The sequence below is a fragment of the Delphinapterus leucas genome, chromosome 8 (genome assembly GCF_059928025.1).
Source record: "Delphinapterus leucas isolate spDelLeu-1000000601 "Yukka" chromosome 8, BTC_Dleu_Yukka2, whole genome shotgun sequence".
Classification (NCBI taxonomy): domain Eukaryota; kingdom Metazoa; phylum Chordata; class Mammalia; order Artiodactyla; family Monodontidae; genus Delphinapterus; species Delphinapterus leucas.
In genome coordinates this window covers 94,921,457-94,938,930 of record NC_143136.1, presented here as the reverse complement: position 1 = coordinate 94,938,930, position 17,474 = coordinate 94,921,457, and the positions used below count along the sequence as shown (strand labels likewise).

The following is a 17,474-nucleotide window of genomic DNA, read 5'->3' as shown; positions in this document are numbered from 1 at the left end:
GTCAAGAATCCCTAGGAAGTATCCTTTTTTTTTTTTTTCCTCAGCAAGTAGAAGAGTTTTAACCAAAGCGTATATAATTACGTAGCTATCTTTTTGTGCCCTTGCTAATCTTTTGAGCTGAGCAACAGTAGATCCATGCAAATAGGTCCATATAAATTGCATCTGTGTCTCTTCTTTGCCTTCATTTGAAGAGAAGTCTAAGTTTTTCTTTGTATTTAGAAAACAAAAAGCTTTGTTTTTATTTTTGCATTGGACCCATTTTTAAAACCACAGTGTACACAAAAGAGAAGTTCCATATGCCTTAAGTATCATGTTGTTGGTTCAAGTTACACTTTAAACGTAATATAATTTGGATTTCTCTCTTTATATTGGGAAACATATTAGTAGGTTCTTTTTTTTTTGCGGTACGCGGGCCTCTCACTGCTGTGGCCTCTTCCATTGCAGAGCACAGGCTCCGGACGCGCAGGCTCAGCGGCCATGGCTCACGGGCCCAGCCGCTCCTCGGCATGTGGGATCTTCCCGGACCAGGGCACGAACCTGTGTCCCCTGCATCGGCAGGCGGACTCTCAACCACTGTGCCACCAGGGAAGCCCGGCTCTTAATCATTATTCTGACATTTTGTAAACCATTAGAAAGTCTCTGACTCCAGGGTTTCCTTTTCCATAAAGAGAACTTGTGTTCTTCTTGGAGATTTAACAGCCGCTCTGAAATAACGTCTTATATTTAATAAGATTTTCATTACTTTTACAGACTACACTCCAGTAAATATACTGATTGATATACGATAGCTCAGATCATACGGTTCTCAATAAATTAACAAGGACGAATGGAACATTCAGAGGGGGAATAATGAATCACAAAACGCCTTACTCATAAAATTAAGTAACCCTCCATAAATGTAAATGAACAAAATGATAATGGCTCAGCATCTTGTATTTTCCAAGTGCTTAGAGCAACCTTGTAAATGAGCAGGGACCTTAAAAGGCAGAGGGGAGAGAGACTGCTAAATAGTGACACTGATGGCAACTTTCATTTACCCTGATTCAGTTGGAAGAATTAATTAGTTTGTTCTCCAGGCCACAAAATGAAAATGGTGTGACACTTCACTCAGCTTCAGGAAAGGTCTAATGCAGACATACATTCAGTCCTGGGATTTTGTTTTAGGTTAGCTGGTTTTAAGCAAGTGATGAAAAGGCTGGTGTTTCCATTGAGCTCCTTTTGGTCATTGTCTTAAGAACTCAAGAGCATCCTTTAAAATTGTCATCTTCCGTTTTTGTCAAAAGGTAAAAAGTTGTTGAAGGATCTAGATTTGAATTTGCTCTGCTGCTTTCTAGCTATGTGGTCTTGGGGAGTTGTAAGCCCCTCTAACCCTCAGAATCCTCATCAATGCACAGGAAACCTGATAAATAATGTCTGCTCAGGTGATTAGCCCAGTGCCTGCCCCAACCGAGGGGCCTCACGGATGCGTGCTCAATCTAAAATACGTGCTGAGAAAAAGAAAAGGATGCTCCCCCAGCTCCAGGAGCCTGCGGGCACTCTTCTTCTATCCCTGACCACGCAGCTGAGCAAAAGAAAAAGGGTATATGTCAGAAGCACGGGGAGCTGCAGGCTGGCGAGGGGCGTGACTCTGGCAGAAGAGGCAGGAGCAAAGTCTAGGATACCTGCACCTCCGAATGGCCTGATTTCCACGGTGGGGGCCAGAGAAGGCTCAGAGTGGAGGCCCAGTAATTTATCTTCTGGGTTTCCCCCCTGAATAATGCATGCACACCATTGGTGTGGTAAGACACGAAGAACGGTGGCCAAGAGCGAGCTGCAGAGGTGCCAGTTGAATCACCCAGTCCTCTGAGCATATTGGGATCTGAAGGAAAAAAAGAGAACCAGCTTGGCCTCAACCCTTCCAGACCCAAAACTTCTGTTATTCTAAGTGTATTATAACATCTACTTTTCACTCCTGAAATGAAAAATATACCCTGCTAACATCATACAGAGTGAAGTAAGTCAGAAAGAGAAAGACAAATACCGTATGCTGACACATATATATGGAATCTAAGAAAAAAAAAAAGGTCATGAAGAACCTAGGGGTAAGACGGGAATAAAAACACGGACCTACTAGAGAATGGACTTGAGGACCTGGGGAGGGGGAAGGATAAGCTGTGACAAAGTGAGAGAATGACATGGACATATATGCACTACCAAATGTAGAATAGATAGCTAGTGGGAAGCAGCCGCGTAGCACAGGGAGGTCAGCTCCGTGCTCTGTGACCACCTAGAGGGGTGGGATAGGGAGGGTGGGAGGGAGGGAGACGCAAGAGGGAAGAGATATGGGGATATATGTATATGTATAACTGATTCACTCTGTTATACAGCAGAAACTAACACACCATTGTAAAGCAATTATACTGCAATAAAGATGTCAAAAAAATCTATTCAATTGCAAGTTTAATCTAAATAAAATCAAAGAGAAATGCGATTATCACACACACACAAAGAATGATTCTCTAACTCTAATATGAAAGAGAAGTAAAAGGAACATACTTTGCTATAAGGTAATAGATATTTTGTGTATATGTAGTCCAGAAATACTGTATCATACCCATGAACCACACTAGAAGGCATCATCGTGTCTCATTCCTCCTTACAGTGAATATGTTTGCATTTAAGAAGAATAAGGCTTCCCTGGTGGCATAGTGGTTGAGGGTCCGCCTGCCGATGCAGGGGACATGGGTTCGTGCCCCGGTCTGGGAGGATCCCACATGCCGCGGAGTGGCTGGGCCCGTGAGCCATGGCCGCTGAGCCTGCGCGTCCGGAGCCTGTGCTCCGCAACGGGAGAGGCCACAACAGTGAGAGGCCCACGTACCTCAAAAAAAAAAAAAAAGAAGAAGAAGAAAACATTGAGCTGAATCTGGTCAGCCCTTTTTACTTATAATTGACATTAAAGAAAGAGAAGCTAAATAAAAAGGTGCCTACATGTAGACACACAGATATACTCCATTGGCATTACTGTGACAGTTTCAAATACAGACTGGTTTGGGTATGTTGTACTGGAGACCCAGATCCTCTGCGTGGCATTGACTTTGCTGCCATGATTTTTCTGAAATGATAATGGCTTATTGGTGAAATTCCCAATAAAATGTCCCTTGATTTACATGGCAGTTATGTTCCTGGAAAACTCAATGTATATTCAGACTGTGCCAAAGAGGCAGATTCTGTGAACCCACCTGAGAGCTTGGCGGGGCATGTGAAGGCCTGTGGGGAGTGGACAGTTCTGCCCTGTGCAGGACGGTCACACACATCTCAAGGCGTCTGGCATCCCTGGTCCTCAGCCACGGGTTGGGGCAGCACCTGCCAACTTTGAGAACTGAAAGTGCACCAGAATGCTTTCTTTATACCACAGCCTTAAAAAGATACAAGAATAAAGGTGGGAACAAGTTTGAGGGGTAAATTTAGCTATCTTTAAAAAACGGATTCTTCAAGAACTGAGAATTGCCAATATTCCTGTGGGTTTCTTTGTCCACCCTTTGTTTTTAAAATAAAACCTCCTTTAAAACAAAAGCTACTTTTCCTTGCTTTTCTGATCACACATTGCCTTTATGATTCTTAAGGCTCCAGTGTTATGCTAATTATTATTCCAGAATTCTCTCTTTTTCTGGTAGCATTATTTCCCTTTCTGTCACCTTTCATATGTGCCATTACGTGTCCTTCTATGACTTTAAAGCCTATGAGAACTTTATTGTAATTTCCTTATACTTACCTGTCTATCCCAACCAGTATTTTATAACAGATGCTAGTTTGATCTAGGTGATTTTCAGGGCTGGGATATGACTGAGGGTAAATATTCATTATTTCTTGGTGTGATTTGGGGGGTTGAAGCCATCTGTAACAGCCTCCATATCACCTGGTTATGACATTCTAACTCTTTTTTCAAAGTGGTACTCAAGGTGAGGAGCCATCACCGGACCTGCCCTGTGGATGCCGTGGTCTCACACAGGGCCATGCCCTCCTGGGACCCCTAGACTCTCAGGAACCCCTCCAAAGTGCCCAAGATCCCAGCTCCAAGGGTCTAAGACAGCATAGCCTGGCCGTGTGTCTTTTAAAACATCCCACATGAGCCTGATGGGCACCCATGGGCACTGCCAGTGTTGCCAGCCGGGCACACTTGACAGCCTCGGTGTCCTTACCTGTACCCGTCAGGGCTGTGCCTGCTTCTCCAGATGGTCCTGACAGTAGATGTTCTGGTCAAAGCAAAAAAGAAAGAAAGAAAGCTGTGGAATCCTCCCTCTTTTATTGTTACCTGCTTACGAGGTGCTTAGGAGGTTTCGATCGTCAAGGGTCCAAAACAAAAAATGACATTACCTACACAAGTACAACTCGGAACCATAAAAAGCATAACGCTTCACCTAGCACAGAAGGTTGAGAAATGAAAAAAGCCAGTGTTTGTGAGACTGAGGTGTTCTGTTTTCTCTTTTCCAGCTGACCTCCCAGCATCCTTATGCCGAAGTGTTCATCGGCCAGCCACACGTCTGGACTGTTGACCTCGATAATCAGGAGGGGGTGGAGGACGCCGTGAAAGCAATTTTAAGTCAGAAGGTTATTTCTTTTATTCCATTTTCCCCCATTTGTGATGTGAGCGGGATCATGTGGAAAGCATCACAGGCCCTTCGTTCAAGTAATTAGAATGGTTCCATGTCAGCTTGACTCTGAAATTTAGAAAATGGCCCAGCAGTAGGACTGGCCTGGGGATTTTTGTGGATGTTCTGTGAAATGGAATTAGAGCTGGTGTCCAGATGCGTGCATGGATTCTACAGACCCTTTCGACATGGCTCCTGGGTCCCAGACACAGCAGTAGAAACTTGAATTCTACTTGTGTCAGTGACCTCATTATGTAGCTCTCCCAAAGATCAGAAAAGATAGACCCGCTCCCCTGCAAAAAAAAAAGTGAGAAGGAAAAGGACTAATTAAGGAAATACTGGAAAATGTTTTTTATAGCATCTGTTTATTTGGCTTTTCTACCTAAACATCTTATAAAATTTTGTATAAGTAACTAACATCTCTGGACTCTCCAGAACAATTCAGCAGGCATGTATTAAGTACCTACTGTATGCAGAGCACCCTCTGAACCACTGTCAGGGACACTCACTTCCATAAGCATAAGCGAGGCTGGCTCCCTGCCTGTAGGAAACTTACCACCCTGTAGGGGATGGGTCAAGTTATCCTCTCTCCCAACCCCGGGACTGCCTTGGATTCTATCAGTAAACCCTGCCCTCTGTCCTCCTCCTATCAGAGCAGCGATTACTCTGTTATAATTTTTTAAGAGAAGCAGTATAGGTGTGGTTATAAGGACAGGCTAGAATCAGACAGCGTGGGTTGGGGTCCAGCAGTGTCCCCTCGGGCAGTTACTTAACCTCTGAGGCTCAGTTTCCTCATCCCTGATGTAGGCTAATTTCACCTACTTTACAGATACTTGAGAGGATCCAATGAGATAATGAATATAAAGTGCTTAAGTGCAGTGTCGATCTCATAATAAATGTCTAGTCAGGAGTATTAAGTCAGTATTGCATATATAATAATGTAACATTCTTTTTTACTGACGTATAGTTGATTTACAGTGTTGTGTTAGTTTCCAGTGTACAGCAAAGTGATTCCGTTATACATGTATATACATTCTTTTACATATTCTTTTTCCATTATGGTTTATTACAGGATATTGAATATAGTTCCCTGTGCTATACAGTAGGACCTTGTTGTTTATCCATCCTATAGATAATAGCTTGCATCTGCTAATCCCAAACTCCCAATCCAACCCTCTCCTGCCCCCTCACACCCTTGGCAACCACAGATCTGTCCTCTATATCTGTGAGTCTGTTTCTCTTTCGTAGATAAGTTCATTTGTGTCGTATTTTAGATTCCACAAGTAAGTGATATCATATATGTCTTTGACTTGCTTCACTTAGTATGATAATCTCTAGGTCCATCCGTGTAGCTGCAAATGGTATTATTTCATTTTTTATGGCTGAGTATTATTCCATTGTGTGTGTGTGTGTGTGTGTGTGTGTGTGTACACACATACACACCACATTTTCTTTATCCGTTCATCTGTCGATGGACTGTTGTTTCCATGTCTTGGCTAATGTAATACTATAACGTTCTTACTTTTGTTAGTGATAGTCTGGATTTCCATTAGACCGTAAGCAGCATGGGCAGGAACTATACCTGTCTCACTGCTGTGTTCTCAGGACCCAGCATAGCGATGTACCTAATAGATGGTGGGAGGCACGGAGGGAGCGAGGAATAGATGTACGCAGATCAGCGCACTGAGGCAGAGTGTGTTCAGTGCCAAGACCAACGTGCCAGAGATGGAGGAGTGTCTGTCTTCTCTGCTTCTTTTTTTTTTTATTGCAGTATAGTTGATTTACAATGTTGTGTTAGTTTCTGGTGTACAACAAAAATGATTCCGATATATATATATATGTGTGTATATATATGAATATATATATATATTCTTTTTCATATTCTTTTCCATTATGGTTTAATTACAGGATATTGAATATAGTTCCCTGTGCTATACAGTAGGACCTTGTTGTTTATCTGCTTTATACACGGTAGTTTGTATCTGCTCATCCCAAAGTCTTAATTTATCCCTCCCCGCTCCTTTCCCCCCGGTAACCGTAAGTTTCTCTTCTATTTCTGTCTTCTTTGTTCCTTATAAGGACATCTGGAGAATGCAGCACTGAGTTAAGTCTCAGAGCATGAGTAGGAATCTGCAAAGTTAAACGGAGAAGTGAGCCCAGAAAGACATGAGTTAGAGGAACAGTGAGAATCAAGGGGGAGAGGCTAGAAAGGCGTATATCCGAGGAGGAGTTGCCAGTTGGCCCATGTAAAGGGCCGCCTTTCCCCTTTGGGGAATAAAGTGGGGCCCTCCCAACTGCCAGTTTCAGCTTACTGAGCACATCTCCTGGGGAACAGGAGTACTCCAGCGTGTCACTCATGTCCCTTTAGAGCAGGTCTAGTTATTGAGCTTTGAGGTAGCTGCTCAGAGCTTCCCATCAGTGACGTGTACGATCTCATCCCAGTCTCAAGTTTAGGGCAGAAGTCCCCCAAACCTCGGGTGGCCAAGCCAAGAGATGAAGTGCCGAGTGGGTGTGGTACTGCTGGCCACCTCAAGTACCTGCTGCATGTCTGCAGTTTCCCACCAGAGGATCCTTCTTGCAGAGATCGAAGGCTCTTCTTTCTTCAGTCTCAGAGTCCTCTAGGGTATTAGCTTCTAAAGCTGCCATAACAAAGAACCACAAAGTGGTGGTTGAAACAACAGAAATTTATTCTCTTACAGTTCTGGAGGCTGCAATTAAAATTAAGATGTCGGCATCTGAAATTAAGATGTCGGCAGGGCCATGCTCCCTCTGACGCCTCTCATGGAGCGTCCTTCCTCACCTCTTCCACCTTCTGGTGGCCCCAGGTATTCCTTGGGTTGCAGCTGCAACACTTTGATCTCTGTCTCTGCTGTCATATGGTGTTGTGTGTGTGTGTGTGTGTGTGTGTGTGTGTGTGTGTGTCTTTCTGTCTGTTTTCTCCACTTCTCATAGAGACATCAGTCATGTTGGATTAGGGCCCACCCTAAATCACTATGACCTCTTCTTACCTTGATTCCACCTGTGAAGACCTTATTTCCAAATAGGGTCCCATTCACAGGTACTGGGGGTTAGGACTTCAACATATCTTTTGTGGGTGGGGGACAGAGTTCAACCCACAACACTTAGTTAAGTGTGCATGCTTTTGAAGAGGAGTAATTTGAAAGCTAACGTAGAGGCAGAAAATCTTGGATCATAGAGTCCAAAACTTTTTAGATAATAGATCCCTTTTGTCAAATAAAAATCTCGTGGGAATGCCTGACGTGTAAAGCACTAAGTGGGTGCTGAGTTCTATCCACTTCTGCATGAGGCTCTGTTCACTTCATGGAACATCTACTGCTCCCCTTTTTAAAACCCTGACCAAAGCTTTCCCTAAAACCATTTAAGGCCACTTAAGGGGGAATAAAAAGTAATTATAATAGTAGGTCATATGTAGGGAGAAGCTCTTTTTATACCTCCAGAATCTCTCTCTGTACATCTTTATGAGCCTTGTCTCATTTAATCCTTCTGCAGATAGGAAAATTAAGGTTTAAAGAAATTAAGTAATTTACATAAAATTGCACAACTAGTAAGTAGTAGAACCTGGATTGAAACTAGTATTTTTGACTAGTTTATTAAGAAAAAAATTAAAAAGAAAAGCAGCATTAAATGAAGTAAAGGGAAAGACGAGAGTGAGAGAGAAAGTAAGGAATTAGATTAATACAAAGACTATTAACATTATAGTCCTTATGCTTGTGATAAATAGGTCAGAAATTTGGTGCCAAGCTTTCTCATATTTAATTACAAGATTTTAAATTACATGACACTCAAAAAAGCAAGAAAACATGACCCATCATTAAGAGAGGACACCATCAATAAAACCAGACTCAGAGATGGCTCAGATGTTGGAATTACCATACAGCAAATTTTAAATGCTGAGATAAATGTATTAAAAGGTTTGTTGGGGACTTCCCTGGTGGTCCAGTGGCTAAGACTCCGTGCTCCCAATACAGGGGACCAGGGTTCGATCCCTGGTCAGGGAACTAGATCCCACGTGCATGCCTCAACTAAGAGCTCACATGCCACAACTTAGGAACCTGCCTGCCACAACTAAGACCCCATGCAGCCAAATAAATTAATTAATTTTTTTTTAAAAAAAAAGCTTTGATGAAAAAGGTGGACAACGTATGTGAATAGATGGGGTATTTCAGCAGAGAGATGGGAACTTTTTTAAAAGCCAAATGAAAAAATGCTAGAAGTGAGAAGTACAGTATCAGAAATTAACTCTTTCAGTGGGCTGATCAGATTATACACAGCAGAGGAAAATAATCAGTGAACTTTAAAGACTTATCAATAGAAACTATTGAAATTAGAGGAAAAAGAACAAGATAAAAAAGAGCATATGAGATCCCTGGAACAATCTTCAAGCAGCCTAATTTATGTGTAATTAGAACCTCAGAGGAGAGAATGGCCAGAAGAAATATTTGTGAAGAGATACTGGCTAAGAATTTTCTAAAATTAATAACATCAACCTGCAGATTGTGGGAGCTCAGTGAAGGCCAAGCAGGATAAATATGGAGAAAAACACACTTAGATACATCATAGCTGAACTGCCAAAAACGAAAGATGAGGAAAATAATCTTGAAAGCAGCCAGAGAAAATTTTATTACATTCAGGGGAATAACAGTATGAAAGACCACCAGCTTCCCATCAGAAATAATGGAGACCATAAAAGGGTCTGCAGGAGCCAGAGTGTGTAGGGCCTCTAAATAGGCCACAAGAGGGATTCTGGATTTTATTCTGAGTATGATGGGTAGTTTTGAGCAGGGGAATGACATGACCGATTTTACATTTGAAATCATCAAGAGAAATTCCAGGAAATGTCTGACTTAAAATTCTGTGCTTAGTAGATAGAGGAGATAAGACTCAACCCCTGAACTTCTGGTACCTTCTAAGACCATCTGTCATTGAATGATGCCAAGCCACCTGTCAGGTGGGACCATGCAGAGGTTAACTGATATCAGCGAGCAGTTCCCTGTAGAAGTCGTACTCTGACTTAGAACGCTGAGTAATACTAGAGACGGGAAATCCCACTGGAAGGGAGGTGAAGAGGAGAAAACGGAGGAAAAGATGGGGGGTAGGGAACGTTTCCAAGGCCAGCAGGGACTGCATGGTGCAGCCTGCAGGCATCCTTCCTATGGCCATATGAGTAACAGTCCTTTGTCCACCAGCAAGATGACCAAGCACATTCCCCCCTGCTTCTCCATAACTGACCCCACTTGGTATTCTCAGTGACTGGTGTGGTTTCAACATTCCCTTTCATTCATCCCCCAAAAGACCTTGACTTGTTCCTGAAGTTCTACAGAAAACTGTCACACACACACACACACACAAAATGTGTGCAGCAGATCCGACATCAGAGGCTAGCCAGTACTCAGTATTCCTAAAGCCGGGGCTCTGGGGAGCTTTCCCACACAGAGGGCCCTGCTTCTGTACACAGCAGGGCTAGTGGAACTCATGGCAGAGGTGGCTTAAGAATACAAGTTCTTTCTTTCTTTCTTTTTTTTTTTTTTTTTTTGCTTTTCCTTTATAGGAAAATTAGCTTCTTATCTTTTAAAACAGTGAACTGGCCACAAAGCAGTTAATGAGTCACATCCCCTTTGGTTAAACTGGGTTTGGTTGGTAGGACACAGGAAGAGCCATTTTTCTGTGTTTATTGCATAAGCCCTTTGAATTAATGCACATTCATTTCTAATGGATACCCTTTAGAATATGTTGTAGGAATGACCCTTGAGTATTCAGTATGCTTCCCACCATATAACTGGATCTGTCGGTCGCATGACAGATGGCCCACCGATGTTTATTTACCTCACTCTAGAAATCCTACTTATCCCCAAATGAGCCCAATATGGAAGTCCTCTATTGTACATTTTTTGTTGTTGTTCTTATTCGTTCATATCTTTTCCCACAAACATGGGAAGAGGCATATCTCTAGACAGTTAGAGAAAGCTTCTGGAATCGCTCACAAGGTGATTAAATAAATATTCTTTAAAAGAAAAAGTCTACATTTGGTGGAAAGGACTGTGGTTGGGTTAGAGAAGGCACAGCAAGTGCAAAAGCTTGAGATGAGAAGATGCAAGCTCGAAAGACGTGAGTCAGTTAAAGCATTTTGAGCTCTTATGAGATAAACTATCTAGGAACAAAAGGACCTCAGCTCATGCAGAATAGTCCTACCCTGATATTACAGTACTTATGGCTCAGCCTCTTTCGGCTCTCTCTGGATGGGTGTGGGCAGGGATGGCTGAGGTACAGCCTGTGTGATGTGTCATCTAATTGTGCATTCGAAGACATGTTATGAAATTACTAATCATGGTTGAAGAAGATTTCAAATGTAACGTGTGAATCAACACACACAGAAAACGGGAGAAGCTGCCTTGAGGACAGCTACTTGGCTGCCCCCAGAAGGGTGTCTTCTCTGTCAATTGTCCCATTTCCAGCAGGCCTCAACTCACGGATGTTTTCTCCAGCTCTCCACCCTGTAGATTTGAGGTAGGCGAGTGTAGACTTAAGAGGGAGGTGGTGAATGTGCTGATAAGTGCTACTGGGCTTTCTGAAGCTGTAACAAACTGGAATGCTGGCCATATTCTCCCAAGTGAAATTTCCATTTCAGATTAATAATGCCAGCCGGCTGCTCCTGAAGACGCAGGCCTCACAGTGTCGGCACAGGCACTGCAGAGCTCCAACCCGCATTTCTTCCCCTTCCATCAGGTGTCACAGTATTGATCAGATTGCTTCCCCTACCCCAGTGAAGCACCTTCTACGTTGCTTGCTACCCTCAAGTAAAGGCTAGGCTCCTTAGAGTAGAAACCACAAGTCTTTTGTGGAAATCCAGTGAACCTCTTCCTAGCCTGTCTCACCAGTTTCCATGATCCTAGTTCTGTCCTCCTGCTGTCCTTCTTTCATGTCTAATCTCCCACTAATGCTCCCCCCTGGAACGTCTTCCGCATCTTTGCCCTCCTCAGTCTTGGCTTGCTGGAGTCATAGCTGACCTTAAAAGCCCAGCATGAGCAGAAGTTGGCTTTGACCTTCTAGCTTCCTGGGACCCTCTAGCTGAACTCTCTGGGACACTTCATCACTCTGTTTTTGCACCATGAGTTCTTTGGGAACGTGCTCACCTACTAATGCAAAACAAAGCTTTTGTCACTGTCACGGGTCCTGAAACCACTCATCGTGTGCCTTTCTCAGGGCAGGGAGCATGCATTCATTCACCAGATGTTTGCTGGTTCCAACGTGTGCCGCCCCACTCAGCACCGGGATGCAGATGACCCAGCAGCCATGGACCCTGCCCCATGGAGCTTACCTTCTAACAACTGACACTCTCCACCTTTTGTTGAGTGCCTACTGTGTGTTAGACACTGAACTAAGCGCTTTTTTCCCCCCCGTAATCTTTACCACACGTTCCAAGAAATGGGTTTTTCTTATCACCATTTTACACATGAAGGATCTGAGGCTCAGAGGTGGTAGATAATTTGCTCAGGGTCCCACAGCTGATAAGGAGCAGAATGAGGTTGTGAAGCCAGGTCTGCTGACTTCCAAGTTCATAGTCTTAGCCCCTCACAAGGATCCCTGCAGGTGTTGGCACCTGAGTGTGAGTGAATCAATGGAGGACTGGGTAAGTGTTGCATGTCCTGGGTCTTCCTCTTTCATGATACCGTGTTCTGTTTCTGCAGATTGAGCCGTACATGCCATATGAATTCACGTGCGAGGGGATGCTACAGAGAATCAACGCTTTCATCGAAAAACAGGTAAGGCTCTTCAGAAGTCCATCTGTCCTTGCTGTGTCCTATCTCCTGCTACCCCAGAGGACTCTCATGAACAGTTAAGAGTTTACCATGTTTCTGTGCTTATTTTCCTGATTTGGAGGACTCTACAGGCTAGAGAATGGCTTCTTGAAATTCTAAATTATGAACTGTCAAGGTCACTCCAAGGAGTCAGTCTGTCCTTAGGGTAAAAATGTTCTTTATGAAGGTGGAAGGTCAACTGGAAACTTAAGGGAGAGACTGGATGGTTAAGATGAAAACGTCCTTCATCAGACCTGTGCCCTGCCTGGGTTCTAGGGGCCTTACAAAGGTTTGGGTCGGGAGGGAACAGAGAGATGGCTCAATATCTCTTTGGTAATTCCAAATATGTTCGGACTCTTCAGTGGTTTTCAAACGTTTTTAAAAATAGGACCCGTTTTCAAATGAAACTTCACGTGAAATCCAAGTATATAAAAACAGATAAAAGCAGAAGTTCACTTCCAAAGCAGAGGAGGGTTCCAAGGGTCCCACCACCCCGAACAGTTGGGAAACTATGTCTTGTGCTCGTAGAAGTAAAGGCCAAAAGTGTCATTGCTGTTGTTTTAAAACACTTTCATTCCGTAGGCTTCAAAAGCAACACAGAGCCAGAAATAGGCAGACTGAGCACCCCCGTGGGTAGGGGAATATGAACTCCTTGACCAGATGCCAGAAATAAGGGGCTTCTCTTAAAAGACAAAGCAGAGCGTCTCGGGGCAGTCATGAGATCTTGACACAATAACGGGTGAGGACTCTGAAGGCTGAAAGTAGAAATGGCATGTTGAAAGTGGAAGTAGGTGCAGACTGCAGGCCAAGGCAGGTTTCAAAGGAAAGATTTGAGGCCACAGACCGTGGTGAGCAGCAGACAACCGAGTGCAGCCGCTGGACGGGCCGAGCCAGAGGCAGAGGCTTCAGGGTGCCAGGTTTGATGTTCTGAATTTTTGTTAGTGGCAAGAAGGGAGTGCAGTGCAGCCAGTCGCCTGGGTTCCAGCCCCTCCGCCAAGACTTTGTGGTTGTATGACTTGGATGTGTTAGTTTCCTCCCCTGCAAACTGAGGATAAAAATAGAACCTCATGGGGCTGATGGGAGGATTAAATGAGCCTAGTACATGTGAAGTGCTTAGAACAGGGCTAACACATACTGCTCAGTAAAGACACACTAGTGATGTTACTGTATTATACATTATTGTATTATATTCTTGTGTATTATTATATAACATAATATATCCTACAGTATTAGACTTTACCACAAGAGCTGAGCATTTGAATCACTATCTCAGTCACTCCTCGCATGACGCCCACCTTAAGAATGACAGTATCATCCTAACTTGAACAGCCCTTTACGTACAGACTTTATGCCAACATGTCCCAATGCATCGTCTCACTTACCCTCACAGTAATCCTGGGAGGTGGCAATCATCACCCCGTTCTCTGGATAATGGGAACAGAGAGTCTTAGTCGCAGGGCTTAGTCTTGGAATCAGGGTTTGACGCTGGTTTGGTCTGAGCCCAGGCCTACACCAGCAGCATTGCTGTGGCCCCGGGTGCTGGCACCTGTCCCAGAGCTATACTTCCCATCTTCTTTGATCTCAAGGAGCTGCTGGCCCTTCCTGAAGGTGCAGACAGGGCGGCCGTGGCCTCTGACAGTGAGATTTAACACATCACACCTTTAACTACCCTCCAAGGAGGCCGGGATCCTACTAGGATCCCTGCAGCTGCGTACGGAACCAATTTCTGCCTTTCCTGTCTCTGCTTCCTCTCAGGGAAAATGGTTACTCACCACCAGGTGTAAAAAGACTTTTTAAACTTTATATTAGAGTATAGTTGATTTAGAACGTTGTGTACAACCTAAATCAATCAGGTGTACAAGCAGAATGATTTCGTTTTACATGTACATATATCCATTCTTTTTCAGATTCTTTTCCCATGTAGGTTATTATAGAATATTGAGTAGAGTTCCCTGTGCTATACAGGAGGTCCTTGTTGATTATCTATTTTATATATAGTAGTGTGTGTATGTTAATCCCAGACTCCTAATTTATCCCTTCGCCACCCCTTCCCCTTTAGTAACCATAAGTTTGTTTCCTATGTCCGTGAGTCTGTTTCTGTTTTGTAAATAAGTTCATTTGTATTATTTTTTTAGATTCCACATATAAGTGATATCATATGATACTTGAAAAGACTCTTTATCACATTTATTTGAAGACTGTCTTTCTTTCTTCCCTAAGATTCTTGAATCCCAGCCAGTCCTTAGAAGTTCTCATGTGGCCTGTTCTCTGTGAATCTATTACTAGGTTTCCTTTCAGACAGGAAGATCCCGTTCCCCAAATAGACCTTGTCAAATACTCTGTGATTCAGGGCCACACCTAGCTTGTTCCCCTTGACATCCTTGTGCCTAGCCCTCTGCCTGGCACAGAGAAGGTGCACAAAAGCCGAAGACATGAATAAATGAATGAGAAGGGGAGTGAGTGTGTGTGCTTTTTTTCCCCTATGTGCCAAGAACCAGGAGGCTCATCTTGGCCCTTATGATTTGGAGAGCATCTTTTTTTTTTTTTTGCCGTACGCGGGCCTCTCACTGTTGTGGCCTCTCCCGTTGCAGAGCACAGGCTCCGGACGCGCAGGCTCAGCGGCCATGGCTCACGGGCCCAGCCGCTCCGCGGCATGTGGGATCTTCCCGGACCGGGGCACAAACCCGTGTCCCCTGCGTCGGCAGGCGGACTCTCAACCACTGCGCCACCGGGGAAGCCCCCAGGGATTTCTTTCTTGCCTGCTGTTGTTTATTCATTCGTCCTCTCTGAAAATATTTGTCAGCTGGAGGGGGCTACAGAGGGTGCTGGGAGTTGGGCAAGAAGAGGTGTCAAAGGATGATGCCCTATCCTCAGGTAGCTTCAAGGTCAAGTTCACAGGCGATGCCGCTGACATTGGTTACACCTGTCATAGTGACTACCCAGGTGCTTTGGGATCACGTAACTCAGATGCAGGGTGCGGATGGGGGAGGGGAGGGAGAGTCTGTCTGGAAACACGCTGCGGGAGATGAGTCCTAAAGGCAGAGTCGTGGTACAGAGAGGTCGCGATGCAGAGGCCTGGGGGTGAAAAAGAGAAATGGTGGTGAATTATTGGAAGCTTGGCTGTGACCGAAGAGAGAGATGATGTGAGAGAAGAGGTTGGAGGAGGAGACACATCATGAAAAGATGCTGAGGCTCAGCTGAAGAATTCAGAATTTGTTTTTGGGACAAGAGGCTAAAGAAAGGTTTTAACCCAGGAATAGGGCAGTGATGCTTTCAGATTGGTGTTTTAGAAAAGTCATTCTAGGAATCTTGTGTTTGGGGCATTTCTTACTCAACATTCTCTCAGTGCTGCTAAATGAGCAATAAAGGGGCCTATTTTGAGTTTATCCCAGGCCTCTGGGGAGGGTTTTGTCAGAGCCATAATGTTCCCCCAAACCAGAGGGAAATTAGGAAGCCAAGACCCCACTGGTTCACAGATTGGGTCTTCTGCCTCTAACGATTAGCTCCAGGCTCTAGTGTTTTAGAGCTTGGGGTGTTCGTTATTTTTGCAGCCAAAAGAATATCTTCAAAGAGCAATGAGGGGAGAGAGCGGTGTTCCTGGTATGAACAGGAAAGCCTCAAGCTCAGAAGGGGTGGTGGGAGCATAAGCTTCCCATCTCTTAAACTGTAGGAGCACCGCAGCCCTAATTAGGCTGATCTCTGCCTTCAGAGTCCTCCATGCGATCTGCTAGGGGAATAAGGAAGCTTTTATCCCAGATCCCTTTCAAGGTTGTCCATCATACTCACCCCAGGCAACAGGAGCCAGAGGAAGCCAATTGACAGCAATTGAGAAAGCCCCAGGTTTCAACATATACTCTGTACAGAGTGGTTGATAGCAGCTTGACCTACCCTACCTGCCTAGGCAGCACCAATGGGAACAAATCCTGGCTTTAGGAAAGCCACTTGCTTCTTCGCTTAATGCCCTCTCTCCCTTTACTGTACTAAAAATGTTGATTTGGATTGCACACTCTTTATTTATTTATTTTTTTAATAAATGTATTTCTTTATTTATGGCTGCACTGGGGCTTCGTTGCTGTGCACGGGCTTTCTCTAGTTGCGGCGAGCAGGGGCTACTCTTCATTGTGGTGCGCGGGCTTTTCACTGCAGTGGTTTCTCTTGTTGCGGAGCACAGGCTCTAGGCACGCAGGCTTCAGTAGTTGTGTCACGTGGGCTCAGTAGTTGTGGCGCACGGGCTTAGTTGCTCCGCAGCATGTGGGATCTTCCTGGACCAGGGCTCGAACCCGTGTCCCCTGCATCGGCAGGTGGATTCTTAACCACTGCGCCACCAGGGAAGCCTTGCATGCTGTTTTATATCAGCTCTCCAAAAGAGGCACTCTCTCCAGCAGCGGGAGTGTGTGCCAAGAAGAAAAATCCTTGTAATCTAAGACCAGGAGCACTCTTCTTCCCTGACCTGGGTGTGTCCAGGCCTGTTAAGGTTCTCCTTGTGCATTTCTTGGGAAAGACTTAGGTATTTGCCTCAGGCTGGAGAGTAGAGCAAGTTCTTGGCGATGTTGAGATTGATTTCTGAAAACCATGCCCGTGCTCTTCAGCCCTATTTTCTACTTTCTGTAAAGACCCTGCAGATACTCTACAAGACGACTGTGCTCATATTATTTTGCAAGGAGCTGTGTCATTTATGTGAAAAGCACTCTGGAGATACGGAGGGGAGAAAAGAGTTAGCTCCAAGAGCCTCAGTGGAATCAGCTTCAGCTCCTGGGAAGTCCGGCTCATCGGGGCCCATCCCGAACTCCATGGGGCATGTTCGAGCCTGGCAGTGAAGCTGGCTGGCAGGGTAGGGGGAATGGTGGAGGTGCTAGCTTGCAGGGGAAGAGGAAAAGGCAAGGAAACGGAGAAAGTTGGCAGTCACCTAGGAATGTTTCCTCTTTTGAAAAATCAGTGATTGCTGTTTGCCCAGCCATTCCTGAACCCAGAGGGACTGGGTGGGTAGTGATTTCATTGCTGAGCCCTGCATTGTGACAGCCAGGTTCAC

The 17,474-nt window shown here is 44.6% G+C and overlaps 1 protein-coding gene across 2 annotated transcripts in view; it reads left to right on the top strand.

The window, feature by feature from the left end:
- The window catches only part of MGAT5 (alpha-1,6-mannosylglycoprotein 6-beta-N-acetylglucosaminyltransferase), a 119,097-nt gene that overhangs the window by 81,108 nt on the left and 20,515 nt on the right, over positions 1–17,474 (top strand). For both annotated transcript variants that reach the window (XR_016394178.1, XM_089916885.1), the window contains exons 5-6: positions 4,471–4,587; positions 12,335–12,409. Coding sequence is in view for 1 of the 2 variants with exons in the window: in XM_089916885.1 (XP_089773011.1) it covers positions 4,471–4,587; positions 12,335–12,409 (192 nt within the window). In the remaining variant the exon portion in view is untranslated. The remainder of the gene's footprint in view (positions 1–4,470; positions 4,588–12,334; positions 12,410–17,474) is intronic.